The sequence below is a fragment of the Poeciliopsis prolifica genome, unplaced genomic scaffold (genome assembly GCF_027474105.1).
Source record: "Poeciliopsis prolifica strain line A6 unplaced genomic scaffold, Auburn_PproV2 SCAFFOLD028, whole genome shotgun sequence".
In the NCBI taxonomy this organism is placed as follows: domain Eukaryota; kingdom Metazoa; phylum Chordata; class Actinopteri; order Cyprinodontiformes; family Poeciliidae; genus Poeciliopsis; species Poeciliopsis prolifica.
The window spans coordinates 5031741-5044851 of record NW_026562403.1 but is presented as its reverse complement, the minus strand read 5'-3'; the positions used below and the strand labels follow the sequence as shown (position 1 = coordinate 5044851).

The following is a 13111-nucleotide window of genomic DNA, read 5'->3' as shown; positions in this document are numbered from 1 at the left end:
TTCACAGAAAACAAGCCGTTTGGTTATCCGTTTTTTGCCTTTAAAGGTTATGCTTCAGTTTAAAACGCTTTTTAAATTTATTTTATGCTAAAATATCAATCAATTATTGGTTTAAAATTAAGCAAATTAGAAAAATGTTCTCTATATTTGTAATTAGCCATGTTTAGTCAGTTCAATGTGGAACTGAAGAGTCAATTCACTCCAACTACAGCTGAATGTTAAATAAGTGAACACTGAAATGTTCACTCATTTATTGAAGCAAAAAAGCACAATTTCAGTGCAGATTTAGGTCTAGACTTTGACTGGGCCAAACACAAAATATACTCTCATCTGTAAACGCTTTATTGAAACTCTGGCTGTATGTTTGGAGCGTTGGATCTGCTGGAGGGTGAACTAAAACACCAGGCTCAAGTCTTTTGCTCTGCTCTTATCCCCTTCACTGTCTCTGCTGAAGAGAAGTATCCCCACATTATGATGCCTCCACCTCTTTGCTTCATCCAGGACGCTGTGTTCAAGGTGATGTGTAAAGTTCGCTTTCCACCACACAGCCATACGCATCAGCTACAAAGATTTATTTTGGTCTCATCTTACCAGAGCAACCGTCCTTCACGTGTATTCTGCGCTCCCGAAATGATTTATGGCTAATTGTAAATGCAGCTCTTTCAAAAGATCAGAATGGTGGCGTATACAATAAATATTGCTTTAAATACTTCCATTTGAGCTGCAGATCTCTGCAGGACAGGTCCTCAAGAGTTATCAAGGAAATCTTTGCTGTTTCTAGAATTAATGCTCTGATTGCCTGTCGGTCTCGGTCACTGGTTTCAAACTCCAGTCCTGAAGGGCCACTGCCCTGCAACTTGTACCTCTGCTGCACCACGTCTGAATAATTAGGTCATTAAGGCTCTGGGGAACTGATCTACACAAGGAGGAGGTAATTAAGCCATTTCATTCCAGTGTTTTGTACCTGTGGCACATCTAAACACCGCAGGACAGTGACCCTTGAGGACTGGAGTTTGACACTCCTGGTCTAGGTGGACGGTCATGGTACGTGGTACTCTTAGCAGTTTCTGACGACAGCTTAAACAAATAGATGTCCAAATCTTGAGACATAATTTTATAAATTGCACTTTATCTCTGACTTATCTTGTGTATTCTTTGGTCATGCAAATGAAAGAACATACGAGGAGATTAAATACTTTTGCAAGGCACCGACACCTGGGCAAGTCAAGTCAGTTCAGAACCAAAAGCCTCACCAGCTTTTTAAATAAATATTTTTTGTAACTTCATTCATATTCAGCTGTAGTTTGTAAATCCAACATTTTCATCAGTTACCATTTGTTTTTCAAGAACATTTTCAAAATGGGCCAGTCCAAAAAAAAAACAACAAAAAAACAAAAAACAAACGTAATCTGTCAATCCAAAAGTTGACAGATGATTCCAGCAGCGTCACTAGAGAGTGCTGGAGTTGCCCTCACAGCTAGCTGATAAATATCTCTCATCCATCCTCCCTCAAATTATTTATGACTCTCATTCTTTACTCCAGGAGACGCATCAATGCTTTATTCACTGGCTCTTGTTCTACGTGTCTATTTGGCATCCAGAGTTTATTTTCACCCCGGAAACGGAAGGTAACCTCTTTGTCACAACTGGAGATTATCGGCAATATTTTGTGCATCATATCCGCTGTCTAATATACCACTGGCTAATTTATGGATATAAAATGTTATGCATAATTGTCTAAAACATGCTTCATCAGATCATAATGGTCTTATTTCATGTTTGTTCAGGAAGACAAGTAAATACTTTTGACAATATGGATGAGAAACACGCTGCGGTGAACTCAATACTTGGACAAATAATTCAAAATCAGCAGTGAGTTCATTTTAAAAATTCTTTATTAATTTTCTTATAATCAATGTCCAATATTTGAAGCAAGGATAATGAAAAGAAGCTGAGCAGACCTCACCAAGGCTTTCATCCCGGTTGGTTTTTGTCTGATCTAGTTTCTCATTTTTCATATGCGATGGAGATTCTGCTTTTCTCTTATGGTTGTATGGGGGCAAGGTGCAAGGAACACAAAACAGGAGGGGACGGGGGGGGGAAGACGTTTAAAACCCATCACCCATACAAATACCCTCTTTAGCACAACCACAAAAAACTAAATGATTCCTGATCATATTTACACAACTTTCACTCATTTTTCTAAACCTTAATTACAAACATACACCTATCTTTCAGCACCACTTCCACCTACATTATCCCTTTGGATTGCTGTTAGATACTAGTTTCTGCACCAACCATGCTATAAAATAAAATCTACGGAGCGGCAGCCTCATTAGATTTCCTATTATCGTTAATGTACAACTCGCTGCTCAAAGTGCATCCTGATGGCCGCTGACTTCCAAGGCTGTGCTACAGCCACAAAATTCTTGGTTTGAAATCAATTTAAAAAGATTTTTTATACCCGTACCAAGAAGAAAAACGCCAGAGTGTCAGTGGCTCAATGCTCAGATTAAACGGAGAGCGAAGATGCTGCCTGGTGTACGTGTCAGAATGACTGGCAGGACTCGGTGGTGTCATCAGCACTTTAGGAACAGGGTGTCAGTACAAAGTATAGCACCTCAAAGTGGTTTTAAAATCCAGGCACCTTTCAATTCGTCTACTCACTACACAACCTCCAACACATACTTTCAGGGTTTCCTCTATGGCACTTTCAGGTCTGTACAGTGTTAATTAACAAAGGCAAACAGACTGGACCATTAACCCGTCTCAGCTTCGTCTCAGTTTTAAACAAATCTAAAGCATCAGAAAAATAGAACTTCTGTTGGACCGCAATGACTGTGGTTGGACAATGGTTCTGGTATTTGGAATAACTGCACTGATTTAAGGAGACAATTAACTCACAGGATTTAAAAGTGGAAGTGCTAAGAGGGATTCAAGCACAGCTGGAACAAGACAAAGAATAATAGTAATAAAAAAAACAGGTAAGTGGTATCCAAACTGTTCGTTTTTCCCAAATTATTGGCAGGTAATGGACCTTCAATTTGCCATGAGCTGGAAACGAAGCAGGGACATCCAGGACCGTGATTTTTACCATGAACAGCTTCTTCTATAACATCCACCTTTATCGGAAGATGCTCTGAAATAAATCAGTTCGTTGTTGATGTTTTTTCTTCTCTAATTAGACAGAAAACATAAACTAACTACATGTGGCTTTAGCAAGACCATTTACAACAAACACTGAGATTGGAAGTTGCAGGTCCTACAAAAACAAATCAGTTTTTGTGGCAAAGATGAAAGAAAAAAAAAAAGCTCTTATTATTCTTCCCATGTGCAGCACATGAAGCATGAACTAGGTGACCAGCGCCACAGAGCTGCCACAGCAGACCGTTTACACAGAGAGGAGGCAGGAACTTTTCTTGGTCCTTTCATGAATGTCCAATAAGATCAGTGGAATGTGATTTTCTACAATAGTTTCAGAGTTTATATGAATGTAGCGGGAATGAAAGGTATGCATGTCCACATGGAGGTCACTGGAAAAGAAAGCAGGAATAGATTTGTGCAGGTTTAACTAAGACAAAGGATTTGTCATTTGGGATATTATCTACATGTTTAATGTTGACTGGAAAACTGGAATGCATTTTCTTTGACTGGTGACTAAATTTCAATCATGTTACTTTACCTGTTATCAAAGTAGTAAAATGATTAAATCCTCCTCTTTATATAAACAGTCTACTTCACCAAACTTCACTGTTTGAGTCTAAAACAGTCTCACAGAAAGAGAAAGGAAATACTGTTCAGGAGGTGTAAACACAATTTAAATTTGGCAACATTTTCGTTTTGGGACACGTCAACGCAAAACACTGGCACCTACTTAAAAATGCAGAGATATCAGAAACTGGAACTGTTGTTGATTTGGTCAGTCTAAAATGAGTCGAATTAAGACCTCTTTTTTAATCAGTTAGGGGAAATAAAAGACTGAATCAGAATAAAAGGAATGTTCTTTTCATCAAAAAGCAAAAGCACTTTCTGCTAAATTTACCAAATCCTTCTTATTCCACCTGTGTTAAACTGAGGGTTGGGATCTCGCTAAGAAAAAGTTCATCTGGAATGTTGCTGGGGATCGTTGGCTGGCAGGATTCAGACCAAACGGCGTCAGAAAGACAGAGGACTACTGCTCCCGCTCACCCTGAAGTCCCCAGCTAAAGGAACGTCCTGAATTGTAGTGGGATGGGGGGATAAATGGCCCCTAAATGGCAACTTTGGACATCTGCTCTTCAAGTTTGATGATTCGCTTCTCCTGACTGCTGATCAGGTCCTTGAGGGATTTGATTTCTTTCAAGATCTCCTCCATCTTTGCCTCAGATTTCTGTAAAGAACAAGAGACTGATTAGAATTTTATCGTTTTCTATAAATAGAGTGACATTGTCGAAGCACCAATTTGGCTTTTTCAGGCTGATTTCTAGCCATCCTATCTGCAATTTTTTTTTTTCTAAAAATTACATCTTAAAGAGAAAAATACTGCAGAAAACAGCCAGTTCTGGATATATAAATACACTCTTCACTCTTTTACAACTCCAGACTCAAGGTGCAGCAGTTTAAAGTCAGAAAAGACCAGACATTTTTAAGTGACTATCTTGCACATTGGAAAACACAGAAAAGACATGCAACTCACAATTGATGGAGTTGAAGAAGCAGACTTGTTGGCAGGGCTTGAATTCTCCGTGTTCTTGTTGACCTTGCTGTCCAAAATGTTCTTTTTGACGACCTTGAACTCTCGGTTCTTGCCAGGGACATAGCCGTTCTTTAGGGATATGAGAATGGGGTCTCCGTTCTTGCCCTCGAACCAATCCTCCGCCTCCAGGGCAGGGTCTGGTCCCGCTGTGTCCGGGTACAAGTCGTCTTGGAACAAGTCCGACTGGCGAGGAAGGACAAGACATTAAAAACGATATCTACAACAAGACCCACACACGCTGACAGAGTAAGAAGATTTTAAGCTAACGTGGTTGTGGACTCACCTTTCTTGGTACAGTCATCACAATAGGCTCACACTTCCTTTCATGCAGTTTATAGAACCTGACAACACAAACACACACTGCTTTATTCACAGTCCAGTGCATTACATGACAACAAACAATTTGGAAATATGTGCATCATTATGACTTTACTGCCTCCTAGTGGTGAAGTCATTAAGTGGTTACAGCATGAAATGAGGGATGTCCTTCCTCCCATATTTGCTTACCTTGCAATTTCACACTTATTGACATCCAGGCCTCTCTTGGGCATGTAGCCCATGCCCCTCTGCGGCTCCTTGCTCACAAAGGTGTTCAAGAAGTGAACGTATGGAGCCTCATCCGTGATCTCAAAGTAACGAATGCTGCTGTCACCCTGTCGAGTAATAAAGGAGTTTGTTTATTCCTGCTGCTTAAAAATAAAATAACATCTTTTCCTACTAATCTAATAACATCAGTTATGTGAGCAACAGATGGTTGAAAAGGAAACGCACCTTTCCACAGAGGTAAACAACATTGGTGTCTGGATCATAGAAGGGCAGCAGCACCCCATTGCTCGTGTCCATCTCGTTGACGGTCATCGGCTCCTCCATATTTTCCTGGAGAAACAGAAAAATATATATAAATATAATCAGAGCTTTACAAAACAAAGCTGTTTAGGATCCCTCTGAAGAATCAGACAACTCGGCGCTCATGAAACAACTCACCGTATTCCAGAGAGCCAGCTGCCTTTCACTCATTCGACTGAAGCCGGTGGTGAGGATGTTGCCGTTGGAGAGGAAAATGGCCCTCATGGGTCGAGCACCCTCGTGTGCCTTCTCCTTCTCCTGTGAAGCACGAAGAGGTGCTTATTGATAATAGCTTGTGTGACTCCATGCTACATGATCAGAGTGAAAACATTAGCGTACAAAAGTATTTCTGCACATTTCTCATTTTAAAAATTGTCCCAGAATCTAATTTGAAGTAGTTTCCTCATCTGCAGGTTCCACTGATCATGAAGCACAATAAAAACGGCTTCTGATTTGGTTAGTTTTAGGACACTGTGCTGCTTTACCAGCATCTGGACTAACTTCATATCTTTCAAAATCTGCAACCCTGTACTTGTAAAAAAATAAAATAAAATAATTTGACAATTGTATTGTCAAAAGAAAACTGACAGTTCATTCAGATTCTTTAAAAAATAATTCACTAATTTTGGTGCCTTTTCCAAAACATCAGTTTTTATAGGCTGTTTTAAACAGACCAAGTTTAGGACTGCAGCTAAACCTAAATTAAAATTTGTTTGAATTTTTTTTAGGAAAAATCCCCTTTTTTGAGTTTTGAATGCATATGCATGCAGTCAGAAAGTTGAAAACCAAAATTACAGAAAATGATATGCTGATTGTATAAAGTTAAAACCCAGGTTTGAAATGGTTTTCATTTCTTCAAATTAATTCATTTGTCTTCTCCAATCGGGCTCTTCAGGTTTGCAGCAATCAGACAACACCTAGTTTTAGCATAATTGTGCAATAAAAATAAATCTGTGCTCTATATCACAATAACTAGAAGCAATCCGGTTTTAATGTATTTCTACAACCCATTTCTGATTACCTCTAACTTTGGGCAATATAAACAGACTGGAAATGGCTTACAGCAACAATGGTCTCCTTGCGGGGATCGATGACACGGATTGACTTGTCCTTGCAGGAAGTGCAGATAAGGCTACCGTTGCGATTCCAGCTCACATTGTAAATGACATCAGGATGCATGTCCTCCAAGGAGATCATGGCCTCTCCTGTGCCCACATTCCAGATGATTATCTGGTTGTCGCAACCTGGTGAGAGCAGCGATAAATCAGACAACATACAGTCACAGAGGCAGAAAGGGTTACTGCTGTGATATTGTTTAATTTAAACTGTTCAGCCTCTGAGCCTTAAAAAGCTGAAGTCAAATGCAGGGCTCTTACCGGCACTGAGGAGGACATTTCGTGCTGTTGGATGCCATGTGATGATTCCCACACGCTTTGAGTGGCCTTCCAGAACCACCACTGGTTCAGACATGGAGGTCACAAGGCCATTCTCGGGAATCTGCCACACCTAGAACAGACAAGTATGTGAAAGTCTGGGATATATTGTATTACCAAAACTAGAGACACTCTTGCCTTTAAACATACAGGATCTTTAATGACATCCCAATCGTGACATAAAAGGCTTTCATATAGTGTCAGCTCAACCTTTGCAGCTATAATATCTTCAACTCTTCAGAAAGGCTTTCCACGAGAGTTCACAGGGATATTTGACAATTCTGCCAGAGGAGCATTTGCGAGGTCAGACACTGATGTTGGATGAGAAGGCCTGGCACAATGTCTTTGATCAAATCAATCACAAAGTTGTACAACTGGGTTGAGGTCAGGGTTCTGTGAAGACCAGTAAAGTTCCTCTACATCAAACTTACGCAATGTCCTTATGAACCAAATCTTTGTGCCCGCATAGGCAGGCAAGTTATCCAACGTGGTTTTGCGTGCAGTAGTATCAAGAGTTTCCTGTGACTTGAACCGTGTCTCTGAAAAAAATACAACCTAAGCCATACTACCACCTCTAAAATCTAAACTTGGCACAATGTAGTCAACTAAGAACTATTGAATTGTATTGTTTTTTGGCATTAATAAACCAGCAGTAAGTGTATCCTGCTTCAGAGTATATCAGCGATGTTAACTCTGACACACCTACAACAGTTCTTTGTAGGTTAAAGTTAAATCCGACACTTTGATTTGCAAAGCATTTCTATTCCAGAAAGCTCTTGAGACTCTGCTTTAAACTCATCTGAAGGTCACGTTAAAGTTGGATGTTTGTAGCTACCTCAACATGTGCTTTTCGGTTTAATATGGAGAAAAGTTCATGAAAAAACTTTTACTGCACAGGTTGCATCTCATCTTTCACTGTGCTCCTAAAAGCAACCTGCATGGAATTAACTCAATGCACTGTTACTAGCCATAACTATCCTACATATTATTAGGAACCTGCAGGGGGCAGAATTGAACAAGACATGGGAGGAAGTCACCTTAAAGGGAAGTACAAAATCAAAGCAACAGAAATTTTTGGAATGAAATGGTCAAAAAATAAACAAATTTTAATTTTAAAAGGCATGAAAAAATGCAATGTTACAGAGAACGTTATCAATATAATCACAAGATCCGAAATTTCATGCACTTTTCTTCAACTTTAAAAAGGTGGTATGTTTCATCTGTGAAAACTAATCTCTGCATTTAACAGCCCATATAAGGACATGTGGAGGAAAAGGAACAACCGTCTCAAACAAAGTCAGTGACCTCAGCTCAATAAACAGCTAAATCATTCCCCTCCTCTGATTCCTATAACACATATTTCATTCTAATCTAATCCAGAGGGTGAGGCCTGCATCCATATCCGAGTTACAATAGCAAGTCCTCTTCCAATAAAAAAAAAACAAAAACATGCAACCTCTAATCAACCATTAACCAAACTTTGAGCATTATAGTTTTCTCACAATTAAAATGGGTGATTTTAGGTAGAACAGTGAAGGTAAACCTTACCATCACTGTGCAGTCCTCAGAGCCGCTGGCAATGACCTGGTCGTTGTGTGGGCACCAGTCGATGTCCAGTACAGGGCCTGTGTGGCCACATACTGTTGGGTAGGATTTGTCAATGCGTCCTGACTGTAAAGACAAACAGAATAACAAGATTAGCCTGAATCAGGCCTGTGTTTTGAAACAGGACAATTGTAGCATAATCCTAAAACCCAGCTACAGGAAGAAGCGTTCACATAAAAAGCTGGATTCTTCCCACATTAATAACACTAGATGAGTGACATGAGCAAGGAAAAGGGAATATTGTGAATGTTATCAAATAAAGAACCATAATGATAATAATAATCATGTAAGGTAAATATTTTTCATTTAAAAAAAACCTCCCCAGTGTTTCTGGAGCTACACAGAAGTAAACTCAGATTAGATTCAGCTCCAACATCTAAGCCATTGTAATTAAGGAATGTCATTAGTGATGTCATGCCAAGACTTAGTTTTACATTTAAGCTAGAAAACCTAAATCAAGCAATGAACTGTGGCCTTTACATAATCTACTTATGCAACTCGTAAACCAAACGGATGGAAATTTCTGACATACAAACACAAAGCTTTCTTACAGACAACAAGTTCCGACACGATCTCTCCAAATATTACTCTACCTTAGCAAGCCCTTAAGGTTAATGTCTTGGATGTCTAAGACACACCCTAGTCTGCGTTTACTTCCAGTACCACCACAGGGCCAGATGATGTCACTTGCTGAGCAGCCCAGCAGCAGCGGCTCTATTTAAAGCTCAACAGTCTAATAGCAGAAACAGTCTCACACTGCCTGCAACCACTCCGCCATCATACTGGGAAGAAAAACAGAAACGATTGAAGGATAGCTATTAAAACTTAAAAACTGCATATTCTGTAAAGAACAAAAACGGCCCAAACTAGAAACTGGAAAAGATTATTTGACTGGATACAACAGTAGAGCCGAGACCAATTCAGCACCTATTGAAGTTCTTAAACAAAGCAGATTGGTTAGATGCACTGTAATAAATGGTCTCTGAACAACTTTGCTGTCCCATTCTTGTCTCACCAGGAAAAGCTTCAGTTTTTAAGAAGCAAGGTTTGTATACTAGTCGTGTCTGAATGATGCCTGATTCAAAAATAAAATATGATGGTGGTCAAAAAATGGCACGTTACCAAAGTCCCCAAAAAATATTACAAAACAAAAAACGAACACATGGGGCCATAAAATTAAGCGTTTGAGAATAAATACCATCATCCTCCCACCTGCTTCAACTTCCTCCTATCAAAAAGACTTGAGTCAATGCCCAAACAGTCTAAACTGGATTTGTAAACACAGCAGAACTGAAGTGTTTGTCTCGTACGTTTGCCTCGTTTTTGTCAGGTTTAGTGGAGAGGTTGTGAACAGTCAATATCTTCACTTTAGATAACTGATTTTCCCTGGAGACATGACCTGAATGATGAGTGGAGCCATTTTCAAAGCAGATTTCTTTACACTACCACCAGATTAGCATGTGTCTATTATTTAAATAGAACTAGTTTTAGATTGAAGACTATACTGGCCAATACTCTACTGCAATACTTTTTTTTATGTAAAAAAAATTAAATAAAATAAAAATTAAAGAAATAAAAAGTGGATGTTAAGCAGACCACATTTTCAGCTCTGAAGCAGAGCTAAATCTTGATTCCTGGACACCAAATCAAATGGTGTTCACTGTATCCATGTAAATTGTAGTCAAATGCAAAGAGACAACAGCAAAGGTTTGAAAATGTGAATTGCTTCGACATGTTTGAGATTTATATTGTCTTTGGAAGTGGTTTTCTATGTTTAGTTGCAAGTCCAAATCTCTCAGGAAAACTAATCTGTTCATTCAACACAAAGTTGATCAGAACATCATCTACTCTTGATCAACATATTTGATGTATATTTGATTATGACATCTGACAAAATGTACCGTTTATCGCTTGCTACTGTACCATGATTTTATAGTATAAAGTTTGAACTGCCTTTTTTCTGAAATAGTCTGTTCAAATAAACTTAATCTACTCCAGTTAAATATAAACAGCAAGTTCATTTTTACAGAATCACACTTCTAAAATTTCATCTATTTTTTTATACTTTTTTTTTACTTTAGTAAACAAAAGCTTGGTGCTGTTGGTGCAATGATTTTCTTCCTTAGAACAAAGTGATCTTGTTTCTAAATCAGACACTGGTTATGAACTTTGATGGGAGCATTTTGGCTTTTGACTTGACAAATAGTGGCAAACTATAAACATCTGACAGACATGATCCTTTCAGAGTCTACAGTTAGCGAACAAAACTTTTAAGATATGCACATATTCAATGCAGAAATGAAAGGATCTTTGCATTAAATGATAATGAAGGGCAAGTTTTATGCTGTAAACTTTACCATGAACATAACATATCACACCCAGACACCTACTCTGCCCAAGAGCTGGCAAAAAGCTAAATCTGACGCCACATAAGATCGTTGTTGGCAGGAATTTCTGATCCACCATTCAGTGTCAGATAACACTTGTAGTTTATGAGAAAAATGTGGCCTTACATGTAGCGGAGTCCACTGGAAATTGCACTTTCAACAAATTAAGCTTTTAACAAAAGGACAAGACTAAATCCCTGCATACCGGACATATTAGATTCTAATGTACTTAACAGCTTATATCAACGTATTCCTGTTTTTCCATTTCCTGAAGGCAACTGGAGCAGGATGCAAAGCAGGAAGGAAATGGACTGAATACCAGGTGTAGCAACAGAAACTACATAAACAAGTGTGAGAATAAATCCTCTGATTAAGATACAAAACACTATCCAAATAATGATACGGTGGATCACGTCCAGTTCAACATCACTTACAGTATCATCACAGTCTAACCAGTTCTGGCATGTAAAATATTTCAGCAATAATTAGTACTGTACACATGTTTACTCATCCTTCACTTTGCCAAATACTTTAGGAACAGAATGTGCAGTGTCAATGAACCCAAACAAACAATGAATTTAACTTCTACCACATTAACCACATGAACCGTCAGGTCATCTCTCAAGAATTCAACGTTTCAGTTTATCGTTATCCAGCACATTCTGAAATGAAATGGAAAAAAGCTGGACAAAAAACTTTAATCAGATATTAGATTAGACCTATTGATCTTCTCAAGAGGAGCGGAACCAATCAGCAATACCTTTCTTACTTTTTATGGCTTGGCCAAAAGCATCCAAAATATGTGTGTGGCTAAGAGCAAATATATGTCAAAAACTCCACACTTTGATGCAACGCTGTAGCAAACAGATTTTAGTAGCAAACACTAATTTGCTGTGACTTTTGAGGTCTGATCAGCCAATTCGGAGTTCTGGCATTTCAAATTACAAATGCAAACCAATTTGTTTTAAGATTTATAATTCAACAGAAAATGTAGTATTAGAATATTAGAAAGAGTTTGTGTTTTTATCGTCTGATATTGGATCAATAGAGATGCAACATATTTGCAATGTCAAACAGCTCTGGATAAAGGGGCGTCGATATAGAAAAGAAGTGAAAGAAAAACTTTTACCGTTCAGTCAGAATAGACAAGAGATTTAAGGTCACCTCTGTTATGGTACGGCTTGGTAACGAATCTGACAAAAGGGTGAAGCACTTTATTACTGTCGTTTCTTCAAAGGGTGAGACAATTGGTTCTAAATTTGCTCAGTTGTGTAAAACAGCTTTATGCAGAATTTTAGCCGATCTTATTTCTTTTAAAATTGTCGCCGTGACTTAGGTTTTTATTAATGCATTTTACTTTTTGGAGGAATTTCCCTGTAAGTTTGTAAGTCATTTTAAAAACAAACATTTCTGTTTGTTATTTAGTTGTTTTGTCCAATATGATTTTAATTTTATTTTCATCTTTGCATTGCTGTGTTACGATTATGGCAGGTTCATTGGAAACAGATATGGCTCCTAATGCTCTAAGCAGAAGTCATTTAACAATCTTTAAAAGTCACATTGTACTTTATTCAAAAACTAAAAATGAAATGTGGCAAGTGCTTAGAAAGCTACTCTTCCTCTTGGCTGCTTGACTTCAATCATTCGGCTATATCACTACATTTAAAAGCATTTTGTCATGCCTACTAATCTTTAGTTAAAGCATGTTTACTAAAAAGTGACTTGCAAATATCCCAATTTACCAAAATTCAAACTTAATAGCAAACTGTTTCAGTTACCAGGTAGCTAATAGGTCTGCACAATATTAGAAAAAAAAATGGTAATATGTAAAAATACTGATCAATGTTGTAAAATCACATGCGACATTCAGTACTTAAAATGTTGACATCTTTCTGTTTTGGGTTTCATTTTATCCAGTTACTGTAAAATATAAGTAAATATACAATTCAATGTTTAAGTAAACTTTAAAATAAGGTGGCCTCCAAGTAATCCATAAGTAAAAGAATATCCAAAAAGTGAAATGCACTTGCACCTAAAAGCCATAAAGCTACTCACACAAGATGCAGAGGCTACACGCTCACACACTGCAGTCAAGCAGCTGAATA

At 38.2% G+C, this 13111-nt stretch overlaps 1 protein-coding gene across 3 annotated transcripts in view; it reads right to left on the bottom strand.

Moving 5' to 3' along the window:
- Positions 1-1877: 1877 nt before the first annotated feature.
- The window catches only part of LOC129372016 (coronin-1C-A), a 31721-nt gene continuing 20487 nt past the window's right edge, over positions 1878-13111 (bottom strand). For all 3 annotated transcript variants that reach the window (XM_055048977.1, XM_055048980.1, XM_055048978.1), the window contains exons 3-11: positions 8563-8685; positions 6958-7087; positions 6644-6825; positions 5720-5839; positions 5507-5611; positions 5243-5388; positions 5019-5076; positions 4676-4918; positions 1878-4369 (exon numbers count right to left, since the gene is read on the bottom strand). In XM_055048977.1, coding sequence (XP_054904952.1) covers positions 4250-4369; positions 4676-4918; positions 5019-5076; positions 5243-5388; positions 5507-5611; positions 5720-5839; positions 6644-6825; positions 6958-7087; positions 8563-8685 — 1227 coding nt within the window. In that variant the 3' untranslated portion in view covers positions 1878-4249. The remainder of the gene's footprint in view (positions 4370-4675; positions 4919-5018; positions 5077-5242; positions 5389-5506; positions 5612-5719; positions 5840-6643; positions 6826-6957; positions 7088-8562; positions 8686-13111) is intronic.